We start from the raw sequence: 25,283 nt of genomic DNA, 5'->3' as shown, positions 1-25,283 counted from the left end.
TCACCTTCACTGACACGGTGCCAGTTATCGCCTATTTTTAACCACAGTAGTTTATCATTAACGCGCATGTGCGCTGCAAAATCAAGGTGGGGCAAAAAAACTTGAATGTTTCTGACGGAAACAGGAGTAGGGCAGCAAGGAGTAGACGCGAAATTATTTTCAGTCAGCTCAAATTAAACGGAGTTTTAGCCGGCTCAGTTGTCAGGTGGTTTTTGTTTGTTTTGTTTTTTTCTCGGCTGCTTAACTTTTTCCATCGAGAGTAGAAAAGTTAATGTTTAATTTTTATTTTTTTTTCTAAGGCTCTTTCTTAAATGACGGCTCCAGGAGACGCATCAACATCACTGCTGGCTGGTTGTTGTACTGGGGTATCTTCGGATTGCTGAAGTTTCGTGTCACCTGAGGCAGGTTTCACTTCCTCGACGGGAATTGAACTGTTTTACGCTCAAACATTAACTGTCGGTTATTTATTTCGTCAATGGGACTTTTTGTTTTTCTGCTGTGGCTCAGATGAGAACGGATCCCGGGCAGTAGCCGAATCACCTGTTCGCATTAAATCTGCGTTTTACCCAGAAGCAGGTACGAATTTATTTTTATTATTTATAAATGGATCTATGGCTTAGAAATATTGTGTTGTGGTAAAAGCTTTCTAAAATACAGCCTGTGCAGGCCTCTCGGCTTGTGCACATCATACAAAGACTATACTTTAATTCAGCTCATCACAACGCATTCGAGTTTGGAGGTTGTCCGATGTTAAGTTATAAGTAGACCTGCACAATAATCAACCCCATGTTTAGTAAATTACGTAATGAATGAAGCGCAAGATGGTTTAAAACGAAAATATGCTTTGTAAGTATACTGTATGATTTCCTGATAGACGTGTCCGTATTAACATCCTCTGCCTTCTGCTACTTCCTTTGGTTTCCTGGGGTGCAGCAGCTGCAATATACACATTTCTCCGTGACACCATGGTTGATATTGATAATAATGTTCTGCTGATTTAAGGTGGTGAGCATGCATTAGAGGATTTTCGTTAGACTTGAGATCTGTGACAGCTGTTCCTGGCTTTTTAATCTGACAACCGTTGCAGTGTGACTTAATATTAAATGGGTTCATTGCTCCTTCCTGCATAGCCCTGTCATTCTCAGGAAAGAATAATCCACCAGTGCACTAAAAATAATCGCTAACTGGAAGAAGAAAAAAAAAAAGTTTTCTGAAAACAGTATTTCTCGGAGAAAGGAAGTGAGGACTTCTTGCGTCTGTTTCAGGGCGATGCTCCTCTGACTGAGACAGGAATTCCCTCAAAAGTCAGCAATTTACTGAAAAAGACTGAAGCCAGTTCAGTGCGAGCACAGCCTTAGAGCTTTTCCCATCAGGGCGTTTTACTTTAGAGTGTGACAAAACTCTAAAGAAGAATTAAGCTGGTGAAACATGATGAGAACTCAAGAAACCACAGCAAAGCATAGCTGCTACCCTGTAATGTGTCACGCATGGCTGCACAAGCAGAGCAGCATTGCAGTGCATGGTTGCATAGCACCACAGCAAGGAAGTGTGTGTCCACTGTGCAGGCATAGGAGCTTTGCCTTGCATGATGTTTTTCGATAAGATAAAAAACATAAGTTACCCGCAGCGTCATTAGTTTCAACTGCTTCCTTGTCTCATATGAACTTTGGGTAGCAGTAAAATGCAAAGTTGACTGTGATGGATGAATGTCTAATTAAAGGGGATTTCCCCCACCTAACAATCGCTGATTTTCTTTCCTTGCCTGTAGCTCTAAAAGTGATATTGTTTTCCAGTTTTATTTATGATAAAAAGGGTGCTCTTTTAGGTTTATACCCCTTCATTTGCTTTCATGCCTGTATTACAGAACCTCATCGGCAACACTGTCAGTCATAAAAGTGATACAGTGATGGCTTGTATGGCACTGTACTTCCTCTCTTTGGTCCTGCAGGCAGTTGTTTCAGTAAGCAGCACTGCTGCACCAGGGCCCAGCTGTTGTCCTGGAGGAAGAGGTTATTTCCTCCTTGAGGAGAACATCTGCAGGCCCAGCTGGGCAAACTGTTGGCAGGCATGCTTTCTTCTTCTGTGTGTTTCTCCTTTTCTGCCCCTTAGTGCTTCTGTTTGCTGTTTGATTAAAGCCCACTGGAAACGGACAGAAATCCTGTCCTCCTCTCGCCACATGGGCCACGCACCTTAACAGTGATGATAATATGGTTGCAGCATTAATGCAGCTGTAGTATATCCCGAACCTGGAAGGTCATGGTGAGGGCTGGATTGCTCCAGCTGCCCTGCTGCACATGGAGGAGGAGGCATATAGGAGCACAGGAATTTGTATGTATGTTCACTGTGACATTATTACTGGTAGATGTTCAGTAGAGGAAGAAGTGTGCACTAATGTAATTGTCATTGAGGGTTTTTATGGCTGTTATCTTGTTTAATTAGCATTTCAAATCTAAGTTCATGGTGGTGTTTTTTAAATTAACAAATGTGATATGTATCGGCAGTGCCTCCGACCTTCCTTATTTCACTCTATTGCAGCAGCATTTGCAACACCTAGCATAATTAGTTTTCAAATGAGTTTTTGTCAGGCTAGGGCCTGGCAGATTTAAACAAAGGCCAAAGAAGATATTTCTACATTCCTGTCCTGTCTTGCTTCGTGCCGTCACTCTGCCCCTGTTTTATACAGTTCAGCACTTTGACTAAGTTGCATAAGACTGGAGTAAAATGTTGATGAATCATTTTAGTCAGAGCAGTGGGATTGTTTCATGCCATCCATTCATCATTTACTGCTTATCCTTCCAGGGTCACGGTTGTTGTGTACCAAGATTAATAAAATTATACTATAATGTCACTTTCTGGAAATTATATGGTGCCTCTTGTTATTGGTTACTTGAGTTTGTATTTCCTGTTGCTTTTATTACCTAATTTCACGTATCACTTCTCCTGTAGCAAACACCGTCTCTCAGTTGGATGATTCAGAGCTTATAATCACTGTGTTGTTGGGCATAACATACAGCAGTTTACACTTTTTTAAAGTGATAACAAAACAGAAGTGTTAATTCCACTTACAGAGCAAAATATGAAGTACAGTTCTTATTTGCAGACCTGTCGAACTGAAGCATTGCTCTGCTTATAGCTACATGCTCGACAAACCGATAATGATGGATTTCTCATGAGACAGGGGTCGTTACAACCCCAGGGGTCAGTGGAAACTTGTCCGACTCACAATGACAGTCTTGTGTGCGTCCTGAAAAGAGCAGGCCGTGGTTCCATGTAGAGCTCTCTGGAAATGGCAATGTGATTCCATTACAGATTGGGTTCTGTCCCATTCAGTCGTTTGCTGGTGGCTTACTGCTGAGATGCATTCAGTGTCCCAAAAGAGATGAATTATGAAGTGTTGTTGTGTGTCAGCCTTGGCCCGGTTGATCCATTCTTTACTTGGTGAGATCACCCAGCTCCCTCACCAAGGAGTTTGCCCAGGCATATTCCGTTGCAGTCCACAAGTTATGATAGCTTTTCTGTTTTCAAAGCATTATGGGTATGATTTCCTGCTTCAAACTTATCGAGATTGCTCAATTTGTAGTTGGAAGACTAGATGAGATTATAATTAGCATGATTCTAGGGTTGGTCAGCTGGTCAACCTCTTTGGTCCAGACAGAAATATCTCAAATATTTGCTGAAATGTATTTGATGAAGTGTTGTTGTTTTTGTTTGTTTTTTTTAAGACATTTGTGGTATACAAAGTATGGATCACAGTAACGTTGGTATCCTCTGACCTCTAGTGCTAGTAACGTTTTGACATTTGTGGATCAGAGTAAAATGTTTTGACAGCTGTTGGATAGATTACCATGTAATTTGGTGGAGACATGCATGGTCTTTGTGAACTGTGATGGTTCCCCCAAATTTTCATCTAGTGCTGTGGTTTCCAAGGTGGGGGTGAGATCCCCTGGTGAGACTGAAAACTGAGTCAGGACATGATTAATGAGATGTGACATGATTAATGAAATTGTGAATCAAACAAGACTTCTACAGCCACAGTAAAGGCTTTGTGAGGCTGTCATCAAACACTGTTTAATGTAATTAGGCCCAGATTTAATACACATGGTATTTTATAGTCAGTGCACAGTATTTTAATTCTCACATGATCGGGGTCCTCAAGGCTTGTTAACATAGGAATCTTTGTCTTCTTCACATTCCAACACGTATGGAGTAAACATGGTGTTAGGTAGAGTGGTGCTTGGAGCTAAATTGTGATGGTCAGCTTGCAGTCAAAATGCTAACATATGTTAATCAGAAATTTGTTATTAGAATTCATCTTCTGTGCACCATAAATCACTATCCAAGTTTTTCTGGTATCCCTCCAACAGTTATTGGATGTAGAATTATTTTAGTTAGGACCAAAGTGGTGGACTGATTGACATCGCCACCCCTACTCCTATGATGCTAGTGTGACTAAAAATACTGTGCCTACACAAAATGTATTATTCTTGTTTTTCTTATTCTGTTCTGCACAGTTGGGATCTCAGTGTAGCATAGGAATGATAGATTGGTATTAGCACAGGCTAAGTGGGGCTGCTCTTGCTGGGATGTTGGGTGTGGGAAATATATCTACATAGTTTTGTCCCTCAATACAGACAGCTGCAGTAGTCCATAGGGAACGACATCCGCCACGTCCCTGTCATACAGTGTGATGACAGTCCTCCCTGGCCCACATGGGACTTATAGCATACAGTAGATGAAACTCCAGACTGTGTTTTTCAGTGGAAGAAACATGCTTTTAAAAAGAAATGTTTCAATTTTGTTATATGTTTCATGTTTCCATGATCCCCACCCAAACATTTTATCTATCAAACAGGATGCTGACTGCGTAGTAAGGGACATGTTGGAGGATGTGACCTCATGTAAAGTGACAGATCTATCAGAGCCAGGATTTTCCCTGACCATTGATCCCAGCTGCCTCTCCATGGGAACTGATACAGGAAGAGAGGAAGTGGAATTTGTGGGGAAGGGTAGTGGGGGGTGTTGAGTATAAATTTATCCATAGGTCACCATTTAAACTATAATGCTTCTGTTCTGTCATGTTGTGTATGTGTTGTAGAAACAGACTCAAGGTGACTCTCAGTGGCTGCTTTATTGATGTAAAAAGAAAACCCTCTAGGCTGGATGAGTCCCCCTGGACTGGTCAGCTCTCACCACAAGTTTGCATTCCAGCGCTGAAGAACGTTGTCTTGATTCATTAAAAGGCCCAGTCATTAGGGCTTCACTAAAGAACCAGAACTAAAACAAAGCAAAGCAAAGTTTTATTCTGTTTATTCATCAGCTTGAATCTGCGGCAGAGTGCTCGACTTTTTCATTTGTTATTGCTACCTACTAACCAGAAGTTGGTCTGTATGAATACGGTCCTGTGTCATGGAAACATTCTGCCTCTGTTGTGAAAGTGCGATTTAAAAAAAAAAAAGTTGTTAGTTCTGCTTTCTGTATGAACAAGTTAATTTTACTGACACCGCCTGCTCTTTCTGATCTAGGTTAGTGTGATCTGATCATTGCTTGCTATGAATAACTATGTACCCTTATACAGCAAAACCACAAATGCACTGTCTTCCTTAGAATTAGTTTGTGGTGCCATACTGAGTAAATTCTTTCTCTCTCTCAGGTACTGTATGTGTGTGTGTGTGTTAACTAGCTCTGATGGTAGCAGCTAGAAAACCTCACCTGTGAGAGGACTGAACCACCTCACCATGACAGAGGTCCAGGTAACGCAGGCATCCAGAGCACAAACAGTGGCTTGTGTTAAAACAGAGATACACTTTTTTTTTTTAAAATTGATTTGTTTCCTAACTGCTCAACTGTCCATGTTCCTATAGACTCCATGGCCGCAGGGCACAGAGTGTGTAGCCAGGTACAACTTTAAAGGCACATCAGAACAGGACCTGCCCTTTAACAAAGGCGATGTATTAACTATCATTGTTGTAACAAAGGTAACATTTCATTATGCATTTCTTGCTTCTCATATGTTCCTTTTATAGACACTGTTTTGCTTTTAAATATTCATGCAGTATAGGTTCCCTTGACAATGGAATTAAAAAAATAACTTAAAACAGTAATTGTTCTCTTACTTACTGCACACGAAGTAATATTTCTATTTATTCATTTTAGACTTTTTGTGTTTCAGGATCCGAACTGGTACAAAGCTAAAAATGCTGCTGGTCGTGAGGGAACAATTCCAGCCAACTATGTTCAGAAAAGAGAAGGTGTGAAATCTGGAGGCAAGCTGAGCCTAATGCCGTGAGTATAGAGATTAAGGTGGCTGTGAAAGCAACCAGGATTAGGTTTATGAATGTATGGTCAACATCTGAAAGGCTGCCACCACAAAAGCTTTGTGTGGCGTCTGTATTGATGGCTAAAACACCACAACTTTGCACTGTTCCTACGTCTGGAGGCAGATGGCCTGTTTGTCGTGGCAGTGATGCTGTAGTTATTTGTGTGGAGACCACAGTTGGGTCGGGCTATGTTGTAATTGCAGTGCATTTGTGTCTGTTTCCAGCTCAGTTATGCTTGAGCTCCGCACAGTTTCCTGTCTTTTTTTTTTTTTTTTTAAATCTCCGGCTGAAATAATCTCCAAGATCTTTATTCATGTGATGTTTTTTTTTTTGTGTGCAAACATTTGTAAGAATGATATTTATAGTGTACTTGATTACAGAATTTTTATTTTTGAAAGATTTCAGGAAGGAAACATTACCAAGAAAATAAACCAGTGATTAAAAAAGGCTATATGGAAGAAAACTGCCTACACTAGTGTGTTAATGCATATTTAGACTTAATACCTCATGTCCTGTCTGAGGATTACATGTATACCCAAGTAACATTAGGTGACTGTTCTATAAATGCAGTTCATATTATTATTAGTAATTCCTGAGCGCAAAATATGATAATAGGAATCTAGAGGGTTATATGCTGACAGTGAACAGTCGGTATAAGAAATGACTAACCCAAATGGAACAGTGTTATTTAATGTCTAAGTTGTTGATCAAATAGTTTAAAAAATAAAAGCTGAGATAGTGGAATTATAATATTTCACCTTCTGCTTGACTGATTCTAATTTTTTAATAGGAAAAGTAGCACTAGCAATAATGAGTCCACAGAAAACAGGTTCATCTTGACAGTCTACAGTTGCAGAATTAACAATGTAGAATGACAAACAGAGTCCAGCACACATCTAGTACAACAACTTGCAAGAAGAGAAATATAAATTACTATAAGTACAAAATTTACAAAGTGCATGAAATCAGACAAGGAGAAAACGAGTGAAATAAAATGAGCCCTTTAAAACAATGCAGCTCCAAAAATTGTTGCAGCTAAAAGCTGGAGCTGATACATGTATTGTTGTTAAGGATAGATTTGCAAAATATTTTATTTAACTAATCCAATGATTTAGTTATGGTGATTGAGTTGTTGTGGTCTGATGTTTGGGTTCAGTAATACATCTGTCTCTTCCACTCCCAGTTGGTTCCATGGCAAAATAACGCGGGACCAGGCAGAGCGGTTGCTTTACCCTCCTCAAACAGGCGAGTTCTTGGTGCGAGAGAGCACCAACTTCCCCGGCGACTACACCCTGTGTGTGAGCTGCGATGGCAAGGTGGAGCACTACCGCATCATCTACCACGACGGCAAGCTCACTATTGATGATGAGGAGTATTTTGAAAACCTCATGCAGCTGGTTGAGGTATGATATAAAATTAGATTTTGCTCTAAAAACAAACCCAGGCATTTCTAGGCTACTTTATTGTACTTGTGTGTTTTCCTGTTTTACAGTCCCCTCGTGTCTGTCTCTACCTCATAGACCACATACAGTTCCTGGAACAAAATAATGAACAGGAAATGTCAAAGAGGAAGAGTGAACAGTATGCTGAGGTTCAGAGTTCTAACCTCAAAAAGACACCAGGCTGTTTACTCTCTTTTCGATGACTCCATTTCCTTTATAAAATGCTTGTTTTGAACAGCAGTATAATACAGTACTACAGAGTAACATAAATGTATAAATGAGTTAGTTCATTATAACCTGCTTAAAGAAAATCCTACCAGTTTCTGTTTTCTCATTTGACCAGACAGCCCTCTATTGGTCATTGTGATGCACTGCTCACTGAGTTTTATGGCGTCTTTATGGTGTAGTGATGGTGGTTTTTATGTCATGCATTTTATTTGAAGCTCTGTTAGTATTAACAAAAAGTTGGTTTGTTTGTATGATTCAATCTTCCATGGAATAACAGTATAACAGAACTAGGGCTGCTAAAGTTTGATTATGAAAATAGTTGGCAGTGAATGAATTCATCGATTAGTTTAATCTGTTTAATCGATGAGCAGCTGCAGAGATGAAAATGGCAGAAGTGGAGAAGAGTGAAAGTCATGCTTTCCATAGTTAAACATTTTTTACACTGTTATGTGGATGGTGGTGCCTTCTTCTTCTAATTTTTCTGTTATGTGGTCAGATAATCAGACATTGATTTAGGGTGGGCTGGGTTGACTTTGCTTTCCTAAGCAGTGCTGTACTGAAGGCAGCTCTGGTGTTTCCCTGTGCTGTAGTAAAGTTTTAATAGATTAAATAAAGCCATGAATAGTTAACACTCTTTGTGTATGTGTTTCCACTATATGTCTCTTTTACCCCTGGTTTCGCCTTGTAATTTTTCTTTGTTTTCCTAGCACTACACCAAAGATGCCGATGGCCTGTGCACCAGATTAATCAAGCCAAAGCTAGAGGAGGGCACGGTGGCTGCTCAGGATGAGTTTTCTAGGAGTAAGGCTCAGTTTGTCAGGCTTTGACAATTCATTCTACTGTTATATAATTTCTGTCTGTTTGTGAGAAACATGTATGGGTTATGTTTCAGCCTTGTGTTGTTTTCTCTTTAATTGGCCATCAGGCGGCTGGGTGATTAACAGGAAGGACCTCAAGCTGCAGCAGGTTATTGGAAAAGGGGAATTTGGAGGTAAGTACACATTTAAATTTACTTTGCATATAACAAGTGACCCACATCTGTTTTATTACTTAAATGTGGCAGAGACCAGATATGTATTATAAGGCATGCAGGGAAAATAACCTACTTTCATCATATAAAAAGCTCACTACAAATTAAAGTATTGATTTAAAAAAAATAAAATAAAATCTGAATCAGGACATGCAGTTGTGAATTTGTATAGAGGTTTGGCTAAGTACAAAAAACACATTGATACACAGTACCAATATATTTACTCTTGTCTCTACTGTGTGGTTTAAATAGGTAGGTTTCATTTTTGTGTATGTTGGTATTGGTCCTGTTGTGAACATTTTATGTGTTTTTCCTGCTGCATATTGATGCTACATATCTTTACCTTGCGGCTGTCACCATTCATATATCTGATTTATCTAAAATGTTTATGCAAATTAGTCATAACCAAGTTTGACCAAACCTCTTCCTGTAACCGCAGCCCAGATGGTTACCTGAGTGTGTGTGTGTGTGTGATAAGGGCATATCAGACGTGCATTAACACAATGAGTAAGGAGACATCATATCATCACAACAAAGTTTTGTTATAAAAGCTTGATGGAAGTTTGGATAAAACCAAAGCTATGTGCACATGTTGCAGTGACAAAATGTGCACTCTGAAGCACGACAAGTTTGAAGTACCATCTTTGGGCAAAGCACATTTTTGGTGGTGGTATCAAAGATGCTAGTGCTGCGTCAGACTCAACAAGCCGTGCTCACCCGACGACACTGGCGGCGTGCAACCGGGGCAAGTTTGTCAACAAAACAACAACCGCTAACCAATGTCAACACTAAATGAATCGTCACAGACTGCAGGCCCATCCAAAACTGCACGTTTATAATACAATATGGGTGAAAAGTAACTAGTTTCCAAAGTACATTTATTCACATACTGTACTTGTACGCATATACCCAGCAGTATGTAAACCAATAATACGTCAATAAATATGATGCAATAATATAAACTACATTAATATGAAATGTACCATTGAATACTTAATGGTGATGAGCTACTTCAAGTATATTTGGCTGCCAATACTAATATATTTGTGCTTTCAGTTATATAAAATTTTGACTGCAGACTTTTACTTCTAACAGAGTATTACTGTTGTATTTATACTTTCACTATACTTATACTATACTTTATACTTTCACTAATCACAGCCTATGACTGTGATTAACTCAATTAAATTTTTTAATCGACTGATAACACTACTTCATCTCAGCTTAAGGTCAAATAATTGCAGTTTCATTAATAGTTTAACACATTATTTGTTGTGATTCCAGATGTCAAGGTGGGAGACTACAGAGGGACTAAAGTAGCTGTGAAGTGCATAAAAAATGATGCTACAGCACAGGCCTTTATTGCAGAGGCTTCTGTCATGACGTAAGAAATAGTCCTTTTTAAAAAATGTTTTAAACACATATAGACCAAAAATTAAACATCTGTATCCTCCTTGTCTTCCTCAGGCAACTACGGCACAATAACCTGGTGCAGCTTCTTGGTGTGATAGTAGAGGAGAATGGGAGTCTATATATAGTTACTGAGTATATGGCAAAGGTAGGTCTCTCTCTGTCTGATACAGTGTTAATATCCAGAAAATAGTTATTAAGAAGTCACATATTTGGTTTTTGTTTTTCAGGGCTGTTTGGTTGACTACTTGCGTTCCAGAGGCCGGACAGTACTTGGTGGAGATGCACTCCTTAATTTTGCACTGTGCGTATTTCTGCTTTATTTAGTAATTATACTGTAGTAAAGTAAACAGTGGAGGTTTAGACCACGTTTGGCACTGTGGAGCATTTTTTTGGGGTAGTTCACAGATTAGTATGTATTTTGTGCTTTTCCTGCATGTATATAAACATGGGGCTGATGTGCAACTGTAGAAGATCAAAATACAAATGTCTCCTAGGGCATGTATTGCAAAGGAATATGAAATGTTTTAAAGTTTTTTTTCTGTATTTATACAGAGATGTCTGTGAGGCCATGGCATACCTGGAGGCCAATAACTTTGTCCATCGAGACTTAGCAGCCCGCAACGTTCTTGTGTCAGATGACAACATTGCCAAAGTCAGTGACTTTGGTCTGACCAAGGAAGCCTCTTCCACTCAGGATACTGCTAAGCTCCCTGTGAAGTGGACGTCACCAGAGGCCCTCAGAGAAAAGGTACTGTTTTATTTACATGGATTGTGGAGTTGTGTGCCTCACTGTGTGTACCCAGCACACAATGAAGGTGACAAAAACTCTGACATGAATGCTTTTATGTTAATTCATAGAAATTTTCCACAAAATCGGACGTTTGGAGCTATGGTATTTTGCTTTGGGAGATTTACTCTTTCGGCCGTGTGCCTTATCCAAGAATTGTAAGTATCAAAATCTTTTTGGAAAGGAAATATTAAGAGGGGGATTGATTTAATTAGTAATGTTTTTATATTTTTGATTGTTTTCTATAACACTTATTCTTGACCATGTAATTTTTACTATGCTTAGGTGGTTAGGTTCGGTTCTTCTAACAAGTTTTTGTTTGGCAATAATGTACCTAACTGACATTTCATAACAACTTAGGACAAAGAGTTTGACCTAAACTCATGGTTAATGAAAGATTCAGAAGTAAAACCTATCTATAGTCAGGTTCTTTTCATGCGTTGAATATATTTTTAACAGGTCACATTGGTTGCCTGAGATCATGAATTGAGTAAATCAGGGTACAAGATTAATACTAAATCATGAATAATTCTACCTTCCGTTGTCACTATATGAAACACTTTCTACCAACAACTTTACTGTTTCCTGTAGCCATTAAAAGATGTAGTACCTCGAGTGGAGAGTGGATACAAAATGGACTGTCCAGATGGCTGTCCTGAAGTGGTGTATAACATCATGAAACAGTGCTGGAACCTGGATCCTGCTTCTCGACCAAGCTTTCAGATGTTGAAGGAGTGGCTACAACACATTAGCCAAGGAATGGGGAAGAAAATTGAGAGATCTGACAAAAGCGAAAAGTGACTTTCCTTTTCGTTCATTTTGACTACTCGGACCATAATCTGGGATGCAAGCATTGACCTCATGGATGGGATTATTCAGCAAATTTCACAAGAAGTACATTTTTCATTAACTGCCAATTACAGATGTAAGGTTATTCAAATTGCAGTGAATTACTAGCTCAGTCCTTCCAGTAAATCTTGCACTCTTTTATCAAGAGTGGATTATTTACTGTCCTATTGATGAGCCTTTCCTTTATAGTGCTGCCTCAGAGCCACATGGCGTTGACCACTTTTTATGATCTTTTATGTCATTTCTGTTGATATCCTGAGACAATGATGACATAATTTTTAAGAACCTGTAGTAACATCATTGGACTACACTGACTGAATCCATGGTATCCATTTTTTTTAATAGTTTACAGGTACACCTTTTTTGCGTGAACTGTTGAATGTTAAACAATTCTGTCAAAATGACTAAGTTAAAATGTATAATTATGCAGCTGTATTTGTTGGCAATATAATTTTAAATATGCCTACTTTTGGATGATTCTACTTGCATTAGTCAAAAAAGGAAGCACAAGATTGGACAAATGTCAACTTTAATACTGATTATAAAAGCACCACTGAGCTCAGTCATTGGTCCAGTGTACAGATTTTTCTATCCCACATAAAAAAAAACTCATTTTGCCAGTATTTTAATTAACCAAAATTATTTGGATTTTGTTGTTTGTAACGAGAGAAGAATGTTAATAAAGTTACTGTGTTGTCATTTTCAAAAATAAAACAATAATTCATTTTGGAAATTGTCTTGTGATAGTTATGTTTAACACACTTTTTCTGAAAGTTATCTAAGTAGTTGCTATTTAATATTGTAGCAATAAAATAGTACTTAGAACTCCAACAGTGCGTAAAAATGTGGTGTAATAATATTCTTCTACTTTTAATTGGTACCGGAACAGTTTTGAGATACTACCATTCAATTTGGACACATGTTCCGTTTCAGTTCACTTGGAAAGTGTGTCCAAACTTTTGACTGGTATTGTAATTGTACTGTTTCCCAGTGCTGTACAGCTCACTAAGTTAATAAGAATAGCTTTCAGGTTGCCAGATTCAGAAAAATCATCCTTCGAGATGCCATTCTGTTAGCACATAAATTGATAATGTTAGTAAATTAACTTTTTGACTGAAATTTAGCCACAAAACAATTTTAACGAAACACATACCAACGCTATCAGCACAACGGAAGTAGCGGAACTTTTAGATGGGGATTTATTTCTGCGTTGCACTTCGTGGTGCAACAGGAAAATGTGGACTGAAAATAGCTTGTCGGCTTCGTGTGACAAAGGGAACAACTCGAAGTCTTACACATTAGCTACCATAGTCTTCGTTGTAATTTATGATGGATAATGAGGCAGGCGCCTTTTACCGGAAGCTGCCGAAGGTGGTACGTAAACATGTCATGAGACTGTTTTTAAGACGAAGACAATACTTTGGAACGAGTACCTTAGCTAAATGTAATTTTGGTGTCTTTGAAGCTACATGCTAATGTCAGCGTTTTGACTGTTACCAGGAGCTTCATGCTCATCTCAACGGGTCTGTGAGCGTCCAAACCATGGAGAAACTGATCAGCCGAAAACCACATCTCAACATTAAACACAGCATGACCGCTATAGGAAAAGGCCAGCGGAGGACACTGGACGAGTTTGTATACTTTTAGTTTGACTTTATATTATGTTTAATGATAGTTAGGTTAATTACTGGGTCTGTTGAAATCAAGCAGGTGGAACCGATTAATCACTTAATTTCAGTCATTGTATTACAGCTAGGGTTGAATTGAGATATTTAGTGAGTAATGTGAAGTCATGTTTATATAACTAGCTTATGTCCAAATGAACGTAATTGACGCAGACGACGTTTAGGGTTTTTGTTAAACGTGTCGACTTTAAATCAAAATGGCGCGAATGTCCGCAGGTGTTTTCAGGTGTTCAAGGTCATCCATCAGCTGGTGGACACAGAGGAAGATATCCTGACGGTGAGGACTAGATATTTGTTCAAAATAAATTGAGTTTTTTGGGGGTTTTTTTTTCTTCAGAATATCAACAGGTCTTTCTTGTTTTTTCTTTCCAGGTTGCCACAGATGTTATCAGGGAGTTCGCAGCTGATGGTGTCAAATATTTAGAGCTGAGAAGTACCCCAAGGGAGGAGAAAAACACAGGTAAAGATCCTAATATTTTGGGGGGGTATAATGGGAGTCATACATGATAGTAAACTGAAAATCTTCAAGTTGTCAACTGTTGGTTGGTTAAAATGTGACATCTAATGATGTGACTGGGGGCTGTGGGAAATCATATGGTGTTTTTCACTATTTTCTGATGTTTTCTGTTTATTAAAAGAATAGAATAATTACAAAACAAATAAAAGATAATCTAAAAAAATAACGAGAGATGTAAAAGGTAAATAAATTACAGACAAGTTCAATACAAGTATAGAAAAGTTTAAATAAGGAGTATTAAAAGCAGTGATAGAAAGAATAGCTTTAGTTTAGATTTCAAAATCGAAGCAGTTCGGGCAAATCGCACATTTTAGGCCCAAACCATTGAGGGACTTCTAGACAATGAGTCTGAGTCTTAAATTCAATTCTGTATTAAACTAGAGTTGGAGTGATTATGTTTTCTCTTCTTGTTTTGTCACAATTCTAGCTGCAGTTCTTTGAATTAGAATTTTGATTGTCTAACACTTTTACTGGGGAGGCCAGTTAGGAATGTGAATAAGCTTTTCTAAATCCTACTTAGACAAAAGGTTTTTAATTTGTGTAATAGTTTTTAGTACCTGGCACTCTATAAATAAGCACTAAACCAACCTTCCTTCTTTATTGCCTGAAAAAATTATTTTAGTCTTACCTTTATTTTAGAGAAAAAAAAAAAAATACTAAAAGAATCAGCAGATTAATCGATGATGATAATTCTATTTTTTTTCACTGCTGCTTACAAGTTTATCTTTTTCCTAGGATTGACAAAAAAGAGTTACGTTGAAACTGTTATCAAAGCCATCCAGCAGTGTAAAAATGAGGGCCTGGACATTGATGTCAGGTAGGTATGGTCTATAATATTGCAGTGTACAGTACAGTATGCACAGAAATGTGTCTTCAGGTGCGGCTCAGTTTGGCACATTCCACTAATGTTTTACCACCAACTGAAGTAATACTGAATGTGTCTGCATGTTGTGAAGGTTTCTGTTGGCGATAGACCGCAGGAATGGGACGGAAGTTGCCATGGAAACAGTGGAGCTGGCTGAGGAGTTCATGCTGTCCTCCGATGGGTTGGTGGTTGGCCTTGACCTGAGTGGAGATCCAACGGTAAGGAGCTTATAGAGGTGGAGAGTAACAAATAAGTTTTACTTCTGAAAACAAGATTTGAGCTTTATTGTTTGAGTCAAAACTATCCTAGAAATGTTGTACTTTGTCACATAGTTCCTAAAGTTCTTTAATTCAGGCCATCTCTGGGTTTTTGCTCTTCAGTACAGGGGGCTCACAAACATGCTATTTGTAGTTTTACATTAATATTGTTGCACATATGGTTCACTATGGCTTAGAGGGTGTGATCTTTCCATCCAGGTACCTGCAGTAATAACTGAACTATTTTATTGGTCTTTATCCCAGTTAAACTGTCTGTCGCATGTTATTGTTCATTGTCATTTCTGGATATACTTGATTTTTATTCTTATTAATCACCACTGCAAAGGGTGTGGGGTTGTGGATTATGGGGCAACCTCCTAAACTCAGCAAATTATATGAAGATTGACTTGATGGAATATAATTCAGTTAAAGTATGTGTTTTATTTTCCTACCACAGGGATGTGGTTGTTGCTGGATGGTGTAGTTTGCTTATTAATTTCATTTTCATTCTAAGGTTGGGCATGGCAAAGATCTACTTCCAGTTCTACAGAGGGCCAAGAACTGCGGCCTGAAGTTGTCACTGCACCTCTCAGAGGTATGACTTCTTTTTTATTATTTGACCTGAGTTGCACTGTTTGTGAGGATTTTACAACAAAAATTGTTGCAGGTGCCATCCCAGCTGGAGGAGTCAGATTTGCTGTTGAATCTTCCTCCAGACAGAATTGGTCACGGCACCTTCTTGCATCCAGAAGTGGGTGGATCTCAAAGCCTTGTTGACAAAGTGCTAAAGAACAACATACCACTGGGTAAGACTAGCCAAGATTAAAATTCTGTGGTGTGTAATGTATATTGACTTGCGTTTTAATTTCCTAAATTTCTTTTCTCGCAGAGTTATGTCTGACCTCAAATGTTAAAGGGAAAACTGTGCCAAGTTACTCCAAACACCACTTCAAATACTGGTACCAGTTGGGGCATCCAAGTGTGATCTGTGTAAGTTTTCATTGTTACAATTTCTGAGTGTTTTTAGTAGCATTAAAAATATTTGATACCCAGAGTTTTAAGAGTAGTTTAAGTTTGGCTGTTATTGGATCCTACAATTCCTATGATTTAATTCATTACCATTGTCATTGGACACTCCCTGCATACTAAACACCCTCATCTTTAAAATCTTGTTTACTCCCAGTTTAAAATGCAGTATTATGTTCAAGTCTGAGGCCTAAAGGTGCAGTCGGACCAAATTTTCAAAATTTGTTTCTCACTAATGTCTGTGTAGAATCAGGTAAGACTGTTTTGAACTTATGGCAAACTTATCTTGATGGCCTGCTAGCCATGTTAGAACCTGCATATTGTTTTCAACTCTTTGATATCTCCTGTCCCCTCAAGTATTTGACCATTCCACAAGTAAATTTTTGGTCTAACTGTGCCTTAATTCCTCATGTACTACTTTTGATAAGTAAATATTTACACTGATATGTAACATCATTGAAATATGCCTTTTTAAAAAAATGTACATTAACGTAGAGCCTGAGATAACGCGTAATAAGGAGAATATTTAAGTTTACCATGAATGATTTTTTTTTTTTCTTTGTCCCATCACAGACTGATGACAAGGGGGTCTTCTGTACAGACTTGTCTCAGGAATATCAGCTAGCGGCTACCACATTTAGTCTGAGTCGTGAAGCCGTATGGCAGCTTTCCCAGCAGGCCATAGACTGTATCTTCGGCCCAGAGATGGTCAAACAACAGCTCAAACAGAAGTGGACTGATTTATAGCCTCTGGTGCTCCAGTGACCCATTCGGTGGAGCCTAAGACTCACATTTTACCTCAGGTTTGGGATAAGAATATTTAATTTTTCACAACTGTAGGAAACATTACATTAACTAAAGTGGAATTTTAAAAATACAGTGAAGCTTTATGTGAAAGTAAATATTTATTACAATGAACATTAAGCATATTACTGTATTTTCTGCTGCTATACAGTGTCTGTACAGTGTTGCACACAATTTAGAAATGCCAGTGTAGCTGTGTGGCTAAATTCAACCAAAATGTCATTTAAAAAAAAAAAAAAGTGGATATCCAGTCTTTGATGTATGCTTTAGTATTTTCAAGTCCATCCAAGATATCCAGACACAAATTACAGAACATGTTGATACTGGTTTGTCCACTCCATCCTCTCAGTGCAGGACTGTTTACTGTCATGCCTTCTTTCCAAATTTGCCATGCTTGTCCTTGTGCTTTTTGAATTTGCTGTGTTGCATTTCCTTCTTTTTCAGTTTCCCTTGCTGGGGACCCCCAATGCTTGCTATTGTGTTTCCTCCCTCCCACTTCCTCTTCTTGTCACTGTTGGGAGTAAGACATAATTACTAACACGTTTCTATAACAACCACACTATCTTTCCAAAGATCCTGAATGTCACACTGTACCTCTTTATGCTAACAATAGCTGTGTTCCCTGCTGTCTTCAGCACCTGGTCCCACTCTTCGTCATCTCCACGGATTCTGTACCTGCAAATGATGAAATGATCATTTAAGTGAATATTTCCCTGCTTCAAAAATGCCCACACAAATAAGCACCAAGACTCTCCCCCGAAACCTCATACTCACTCTTCAAGGTCCATTTCCTTCACTTTCTCTATATCCTGCTTGTGTCTCTCCTCAAACTCTTTAGCTGCTTCACTCTGATGGAAGGAAAACAGATTGTTAGTTAATCTTAGGTGAAGGTGTGCACCATAGTATTTTAATCTATTGATAATTTGAGAAATGTACAGTCTATAAAATAGTATCCCCTCCTTGAATCGCCACCTTATTGTGGTGGAGGGGTTTGAGTGCCTGAATGATCCTAGGAGCCATGTTGTTGGGCGCTACCTGCCCCTAGTAGGGACTCCCAAGGCAAACAGATCCTAGGTGATGGGTCAGACTAAGAGTGGTTCAGACTGGCGCTGGGGGGGGAAGGAGCCTGAGCTTGTGTGGGTGGTCGAGCAGTACCAACTAGAGATAGTTGGTCTCACCTCCACGCACAGCTTGGGCTCTGGAACCCAACTCCTTGACAGGGGCTGGACCCTCTTCTACTCTGGAGTTGCCCATGGTGAGGGCTGTTGTGGGCTTGCTTGTAGTCTATCGATAATCGATTAAATCTACCATTTTATACAGACTATATTTTAGATTAATTGGACATGTATAAAATGGCTTTAGTTACTAAAAGGCATAATGTGATATTTTTGTTAAAACTTTTGAATTAAAGTTAAAAGTCTACAATTCAACACAAGTTAACAGCTTCATTTCACATCCTCTGGTGGGGCACAGAGGCAAAGTTACTAAAAATGTGACATTTTTATCTATTTACAATTAAATCAACAACAGGTGAACAGAAACTGAATTAGTTTGAATATCAACTGAAGCCACTGTATAACTGAGTGCTGGGAGACCACATACCAGGTCTTCATTGAGGCTTTTCACAGTTGGCTCCATGGTAACATCTTTAGTGGCTGCCATCTGGGTCTCAATTGCTTTTTCTTGGATACTAGTGAAGACCTAGGATAAGGTGACAACAACAGAAAGTACTAATATTGCAGTAGATGTTTTAATAATAGGTTGTATAACATCATCTTTATACTACATCGTTCAGTATCACTCGTCTGGTGCTAACTTACTTGCACAAATTTCCGAATGAGACGGTTGAAGAGGCCCATGAGCTGTGAGCTTGGGAGGTCAATTTCCTTTTCTAGTTGGTCCACTGACTTGTGCTGCAAGGCTATACCCAGCAGTAATGCCTAGAGAAGCACAGTCAGCAGCCAGTCAGCCTCTATAAGAAAACAACTGTCAAAGAGAAAAGTGGTGAGACTTACACACTGTGCAGCGGAGAGGGAGACATCACCAAGCTGCTTGAGGAAGAACATGCGGCCCACAGCTGGGATCAGGTCCATGATCAGGTGGTAATCCACCATGCTCCTTGAGTACAACTCCAGACGTTTGAGGTCGTAAGGGCTGAAATGGACTGCCAGCTCAGCACTACTGAGAACTGTGGAAGACAAGTCAGATCAGAACTTGCAAGATGTAGAGGAAATGTGATTTTAGTTGAGTAATAGAGTCTTACTGCTCTTCTCCTCCTTGGACTTCTTATTCTGCAGGATGCTGAGTGCCAGGCTCGGAGGGAAGCTGCTAAACTGGTAGGAGAGGAGGGACAGGAAGCGCCGGCGGAAATCTGAGGAAAACCAAAACCGTTTAGTCAGTTTATAATGTATATTTAACAAACAAGACCTCCAGATGTAGTGCAGGGAAGTTCACCTTTCCAGAAGGCAGACAGCCACTGGCTCTGCTCTGTAGCATCATCTGTGTTTAGCTCCTTCAGCATCACACACGAGTGCTCTCCTGTCAGGTCATTCTAGACACACAGACACACACACAACTGTGATAACAGCACAATGTAGAGTAACATGTCAAAATATTTAAACAAATGTTACTGTACTTACAGGGGTTTGTCTTAAGTACACAGGAGTATAACCTGCTTTCTTCCAGAACCTGTCAAATTGCACAAAATCATTTTGACATATTTAAACCTTTTATCAATCAAAACTATTTGGACGCACCTCCCCTTTCCATATTTAAGAGTACTCACTTGAGCAGCTGTGAAGTAAGGCCATAGGAAACTCCTAAATAATCCAGTCTCTCCGCTCTCCTTTCATTCAGCTTCAGCAGCAAAGGTGGAAGCTCTTTCCGTGGCGTGACAACCTCCTCCAGAAGACTGACAGCCTGAACAACAACAGTGACTGTGTGTTTAATCTAACAAATCATCTCTATATTTTATTTTGATATTCCATGTGTGGAAATGATAGTTCTCAGATGATGTTGAATTCATTTTATATCTGAACTACCTCACTGCTGACAGAGGTGATCCCGTGGTTTGAGTGTGCGTTCTCATCCATGGTGGGAAACTTGCCCTCGTAGTACATCTGCAGCAGCTGGAGAGCTCTGGATCCATAGCCCATCTGTTGGCCAGGTTGAAAAAAACAGGTTATTAGAATGAAAAAAAAAAAGGATATAAATAAGCAAAAGCTTTTGCACACTCTTACCCCTTGATAATCTGGATTGACAGCTATTCGCACCACTCTTCCCCCAGAGAGGCTGCCAAACTCTGCATCTTGGAACTAAGTAGGGAAAAGAGCAGAGAATTAACGTTTGAACTGTGGAAACATGCCTTGTAACGGTTTTGTTAAAAGGTTTGTGACCACTGTGCACCTGTTCTGACACAGTCCAGGGAATGAGATCACCCGAAGCCTTCTTCCCTCTGGAGAGACTGTTGAGGATGGACTGCCGGGATATTTCTCCCTCCAGACAAACCTGAGGGACCAAACACAAACAAGTGCATGTATGAGTCAAATCAAAAATAGATTTGCCACCCAGACAAATAAGCAGACTATAAGATGAGGCTGTGTGTTTCTGACTTAAAGGAATAAAGGAAAGGCTGATAGAGTACCAGTAAGATGTCATACATGAAAAGTTTTTTTCCTCAACTTGTGGGAAGCTTCCCTTTAAAAGAAATGTACTCCCAACTCTTTGCTTTCAAAGCCACGGCCGCCATTAAAAACAGAATTTGACGAGCGCCTTACCTGCACCACAGCAAGCACCTCGGGTAGTGAGTTCTGTGTGGGAGGGACAGGCGGCAGCAGGCAGAAGAGGTGATGAGCTGGAGCGTCGGACAACATCTGCAGGTCGTTGGGGGAGTTCTGAAACAGGAGAAGAAAACAGGTCAGCAAAGAACACAACCATGGCAGGAAACTGCACAGAGCAGGCTCTTTAAATAAATTGCAGTTTTATTACAAGTCAAATATCTGACCTTGTAGTGTGATGCCACATAAAGAGCCATCAACCTTTGCAGGAAGGCCTCAGAGGCCTTGTGGTAACAGAACAGTGTGTCTCTGTTTACATAGTATCTGGAGAATGCAGGTTAAAGACGAAGCTGAAATAGTACAATTTGCTTTAGATTAGATTGAGGTTTGTGTATCGCACTAAATTCATCGAACCTGCATTTATTTAAGTAATCCAGGTTATTGTTTTTTTTTTTTCTTTTTTTAAACGCTAAAAGCATGTATCATTTATGAGAATAATAAAGTGTGACAGGCCTAACTTTTAAAGTTCTTTGGAATAAACCAAGGATACAGGTCACAGGTCTGTGGAAGTGGACAGCCAGAAATGAGCCTGGGAATGTTGAGACAGTCCAGACAGAGCAGATCGTTTAACCATTTCTCCACCGGGTCTCCAGGAGCGTATCGAATGGACTCGTGCAGAGACACCTCGTGGAGAGAGCGAGCTGCGTAGGAAAAGATGTAAAGATGTAAACAGTCAGTCAGGAGACCAAGATGAACTGAGCACACACACACAGGAAAAAAACACAAAACACAAAACAGGTATTCACCTGCTGCTAGCCTCGTTGTGTTGATGGTCCTGTTCTCTGCCGACATGTTCTGCTGACTGTCTGCGCTCTGCTGCCTCAACTGCTGAATCAGTTTGAGGGAGAGCGAGCGTCCAGTTCCTTCATAACTGTACAGATGATTAGAGGTGGAATAGTTAAATGAATTATAATACCTGGTAACTGTTTTGACGACCGATTAATCATCCAAGCTTAAAATACCTACAGATTCACTTGCTGCAGCTTCTCAAGGTTGAATATTTTTTTATTCTGTTAAACTAAACAATGTCTTGGGGTTTTAGAAAACTAGTTAGAGCAGATCATTTAATTTTATTTAGGTCAAGAAAAAAAAAAAAGCCATGTACTATTTTTCACTAATTTCCAACATTTTATATAATCAAACTATTCATTACTGATCACCTGTATTTCATTGAATCCGTACTATGCCAAATACCTTCTCTATATGTCCTCCTGTTCATTTGTTATCAGTACAAAAACAAAGGGGTAGTAGCTTATGTAAATACCACCCAGCCCTGGTACTGACCCGTTGATGGTGGAGGCCATGAAAACCAGATAAGGCCCCAGCAGGTTCTTAACTAAAGGAAGAGGGATAGCTGCAGCCTCGTCAATGACCAGCAGTTCAGCCTGGCCCAGCTTCACTGCATCGCCCGGGTGGATGTACTGTTGGTCAGGAACAGGGAGGTCAGATCTGTGCATTTCACATTACTACTGTAAACAACAGTAAGTTCAGAAGGCTGGTCTGGTCTCGGTTACCTGAATCGTCTGCCGATGCTCTTTGAAGATGTTCACCCGCACCACGGCTTTGTTGAACTCTGGATTCAAAGACTGGATGATTTCGTAGTCAAGATGCTCCTATGAACAAAAGAAGACATGAAGTTATATAATGCTCATGACATGAATGGTAACATCACTGAAGCAGAGAGGACGCCCAATAACAATCTACCTGATACTGCAAAGAATCAAATCCTTTGAAAATGAACTCAAACATGGTGTGGAGGTTGTCCGGGCTTGGTGAGGTTACAAAGATATTAGAATACCTGTAAAAAAAAAAAAAAAAAAAAAAGTCAGCCAACAACTCAAGATAATAAAATGGAGAGAAGTGATATATTTGCATAGCTATTAGAACAAATTGGTACCCAAAAGCCACAGCTCCAGCAACAGCCAGTCCCAGTGCTGCAGACTTCCCTCGACCACGGGCAGCTGTCAGAGCCACAGTGCTTCTCAGGGTCTTCTCTGAGATTGCTTCAATGAACTTCAGCACGGCCTTGGCCTAGAGGACATGACACTCATTCAAGATGACACATGAGACACCTGTTGATGTGTAATTTATTTTTAAATTTATTTATAACAGCCAGGAACCCTGGACTCTACATTGCTGATTACTTAAAACTAAGGGATTTACGTCCTGGTCCCATTCAACCTGTTGAGTAAAAACTTGGTAACTATTTAGTGTCGCTTTTTAGCAAGAGGTTCTGACCTGATCCATGGTCCTGCAGCAATCTACCAAAACACCCACAGGCTGAGTGTCCTGAAGGGACTCCTTCAGATTCTTTAGCTCCTGTTCTCGTGGAGACAAACCGTCCTCCTGGACAGGATGAGACAACTTGTCAGGAAACCAATAACCAAGGAAACACACACATTTTACTCATGTCTGTTTTAAAACTGTAATAAAGTGATTTATGGAAAAAGCAAACACACAAATATAAATCAAAAGACACCAATGCAAAGACATAGACAAATAGTTCACACTAGAATAATTGTGATGTTATGAAAATAAACCATGCCAAAAATAAATAGGACCATTTAAGATCCATCTAGAAAGTGGAAGAAGTGAGAAGCAGTAAATGTTGATCATAATTCAATAGATTAAGTGTCTATAACGCAGGTACCTGGGTCTTTGGAGGAGCTGGCTTGATGTTTGCCATATGGCTAGAGATTGGCAGGATGTTGAGTTGGTCATCAATGACAACACAGTTTTTACAGGATGCAAGAGACAGAATGAACCTAGAAATAGTAGAACCAATATTTAATTGAATTTGAAAACACACACACACACCAGTGACGAAAATTTAGCTCCAAAATCCCAGGGGGAGCACGTACCTCTCATTGAACCGCCCCACCACATCCTGGTGGGCCTCCGTCCTGTATCGAGCGTGTACGTCCTGGAGGAAAACAATCCTGACTTATCCCCATCATCGCATTAGCAAACAGTCTGACGTGTGTGGATATAAAACAATAACAGGACTCACCATGGTCATGGTATACAGCTGCTTCAGAGAGTTCATTGTCCTCAGCAGTATGACCACTATTCCGCCTCCTTCTACAGTCTCGATGGTTCTCGCTAAGAGGTTGGGAGTGAGAGCTTCAAAATCCTAAGTGACAAGTGAACCAGAAGAAAAAGGTTGGAAACACCTGACACCATCATCTTTGTGTTAATCTACAGCTGTCATTTCCAATCTTTTTTGCAGCAGTGGGTAGAGCAGAGATAGACAGGACAGTGGCCCCTAAAGGACCGGGGCTCGGCTACCTCTGGAGTAGAGAGACTCACCTGCAAGACACACATGCCGTAGGTGTTTCCCAGGATCTTGTGGGTCTCGTTGTAGTAACAGTAGCGGATGTTTGTTGCAGCGATGAAGAGTTCAAATGGGTCATCCTGATTCAGATTCAACGTGCCAGTTTTAATCTTTTTCTGCAGCTGCCTCATGCGTTTCTTCCTATTGCTGTTACAGACATTAAAAAAAAAGTCAAATCCCTTTTTCTTTTTAATATAAAGGAAACATCCATGTGAGGCGTTCACACTCACCTGCTGAATCCTAGGTCTTTTTTGTAGCACCAGAGTACAGAGGGTCTAGCTCTGACTGCAGCTTTAGACAGCATGTGGTGCAGGATGACGACCTGGGTGAGAGACAGGTGGAGCTGGGTTGAAGCCTCAAGAAGCTAAAATTAAATCTCTTAAATGAACATTTTTAAACTAATGAAGAACAGTTGTTACCTGATCTCTCCCACGATCTCCTACCACCACAAACAGGGTGCGATGCTGCAGAGCGAATCCATTCTCGATCTGGACCCGGATCCGGTTGTCTACCTTCTTGCGGACTGTTGCCATCGTCTTCTCGTTACTGCGAGAAATCACCGACACAGCTACATTAACACAGACAAGAAAACAGCAGCGATACGAACGATGCGTTTAGACCCAGAAGGCGCTGATAACGGAGCTCACCGACAGCAAACAGGAGAAACAAATGAGGGTTAAATGCGGTTAAAGACCACTCAACGTTTCCGAACACAGTGTTACTAATAAACTGTTGTAAGATCTTCACCAAAAAAAACGCAACAGGTGAAGTCACATGGACGCCATCACGCCGACAGACTCACGTGGAGACACTAGTTCATGGAGGACCCCGGCGTGACGTCAAATGTCCGCGACGCTCCTAATCGATATTATGCCCACAGTTCTGCCTCTCAG

The 25,283-nt window shown here is 39.9% G+C and overlaps 3 protein-coding genes across 10 annotated transcripts; 2 read left to right on the top strand and 1 right to left on the bottom strand.

Annotated features, from left to right (window-relative positions):
- The first annotated feature begins 97 nt into the window (after positions 1 to 97).
- On the top strand, positions 98 to 12,788 carry LOC113132432 (tyrosine-protein kinase CSK-like). 5 transcript variants are annotated; one of them, XM_026310471.2, is made up of 13 exons: positions 98 to 572; positions 5,681 to 5,750; positions 5,862 to 5,975; positions 6,170 to 6,282; positions 7,501 to 7,720; positions 8,695 to 8,788; positions 8,913 to 8,978; positions 10,302 to 10,401; positions 10,485 to 10,575; positions 10,658 to 10,731; positions 10,983 to 11,178; positions 11,289 to 11,375; positions 11,809 to 12,788. In XM_026310471.2, the coding sequence occupies exons 2-13, from the start codon at positions 5,736 to 5,738 to the stop codon at positions 12,016 to 12,018; spliced, it is 1,380 nt and encodes a 459-aa protein (XP_026166256.1). In that variant the 5' UTR covers positions 98 to 572; positions 5,681 to 5,735; the 3' UTR covers positions 12,019 to 12,788. The 5 variants fall into 5 exon arrangements, with proteins under 5 accessions (XP_026166256.1, XP_026166254.1, XP_026166257.1 ...); XM_026310469.2 differs by having other exon boundaries at positions 5,651 to 5,750; XM_026310472.2 differs by having other exon boundaries at positions 98 to 576.
- Positions 12,789 to 13,274: 486 nt separating this feature from the next.
- mapda (N6-Methyl-AMP deaminase) lies at positions 13,275 to 20,862 on the top strand. 2 transcript variants are annotated; one of them, XM_026311976.2, is made up of 11 exons: positions 13,275 to 13,440; positions 13,567 to 13,697; positions 13,968 to 14,028; positions 14,124 to 14,211; positions 15,004 to 15,085; positions 15,225 to 15,351; positions 15,905 to 15,985; positions 16,058 to 16,196; positions 16,280 to 16,380; positions 16,990 to 17,219; positions 20,077 to 20,862. In XM_026311976.2, exons 1-10 carry the CDS (start codon positions 13,393 to 13,395, stop codon positions 17,161 to 17,163), a joined length of 1,032 nt encoding a protein of 343 aa, XP_026167761.1. In that variant the 5' UTR covers positions 13,275 to 13,392; the 3' UTR covers positions 17,164 to 17,219; positions 20,077 to 20,862. The 2 variants fall into 2 exon arrangements, with proteins under 2 accessions (XP_026167761.1, XP_026167760.1); XM_026311975.2 differs by having other exon boundaries at positions 19,518 to 20,862.
- On the bottom strand, positions 17,308 to 25,214 carry nat10 (N-acetyltransferase 10). Of its 3 annotated transcripts, none has more exons than XM_026311971.1 (29): positions 25,092 to 25,214; positions 24,810 to 24,936; positions 24,621 to 24,712; positions 24,366 to 24,537; positions 24,067 to 24,189; positions 23,918 to 23,979; positions 23,707 to 23,821; positions 23,295 to 23,402; positions 22,954 to 23,087; positions 22,761 to 22,854; positions 22,571 to 22,669; positions 22,341 to 22,477; positions 21,803 to 21,927; positions 21,547 to 21,697; positions 21,224 to 21,320; positions 20,997 to 21,113; positions 20,626 to 20,727; positions 20,460 to 20,534; positions 20,262 to 20,375; positions 20,006 to 20,139; positions 19,860 to 19,908; positions 19,675 to 19,771; positions 19,484 to 19,591; positions 19,236 to 19,408; positions 19,041 to 19,160; positions 18,823 to 18,921; positions 17,995 to 18,068; positions 17,815 to 17,895; positions 17,587 to 17,731 (listed from the first exon to the last, which is right to left on the bottom strand). In XM_026311971.1, the coding sequence occupies exons 2-29, from the start codon at positions 24,921 to 24,923 to the stop codon at positions 17,587 to 17,589; spliced, it is 3,111 nt and encodes a 1,036-aa protein (XP_026167756.1). In that variant the 5' UTR covers positions 24,924 to 24,936; positions 25,092 to 25,214. The 3 variants fall into 3 exon arrangements, with proteins under 3 accessions (XP_026167759.1, XP_026167756.1, XP_026167757.1); XM_026311972.2 differs by having other exon boundaries at positions 25,038 to 25,202; XM_026311974.1 differs by lacking the exon at positions 25,092 to 25,214 and having other exon boundaries at positions 17,308 to 17,731; positions 24,810 to 24,878.
- Between the last annotated feature and the right edge of the window lie 69 nt (positions 25,215 to 25,283).

Source organism: Mastacembelus armatus, chromosome 6 (genome assembly GCF_900324485.2).
Source record: "Mastacembelus armatus chromosome 6, fMasArm1.2, whole genome shotgun sequence".
NCBI lineage: Eukaryota > Metazoa > Chordata > Actinopteri > Synbranchiformes > Mastacembelidae > Mastacembelus > Mastacembelus armatus.
The sequence above is the reverse complement of the archived record's forward strand: the minus strand, read 5'-3'. Positions and strand labels throughout refer to the sequence as shown.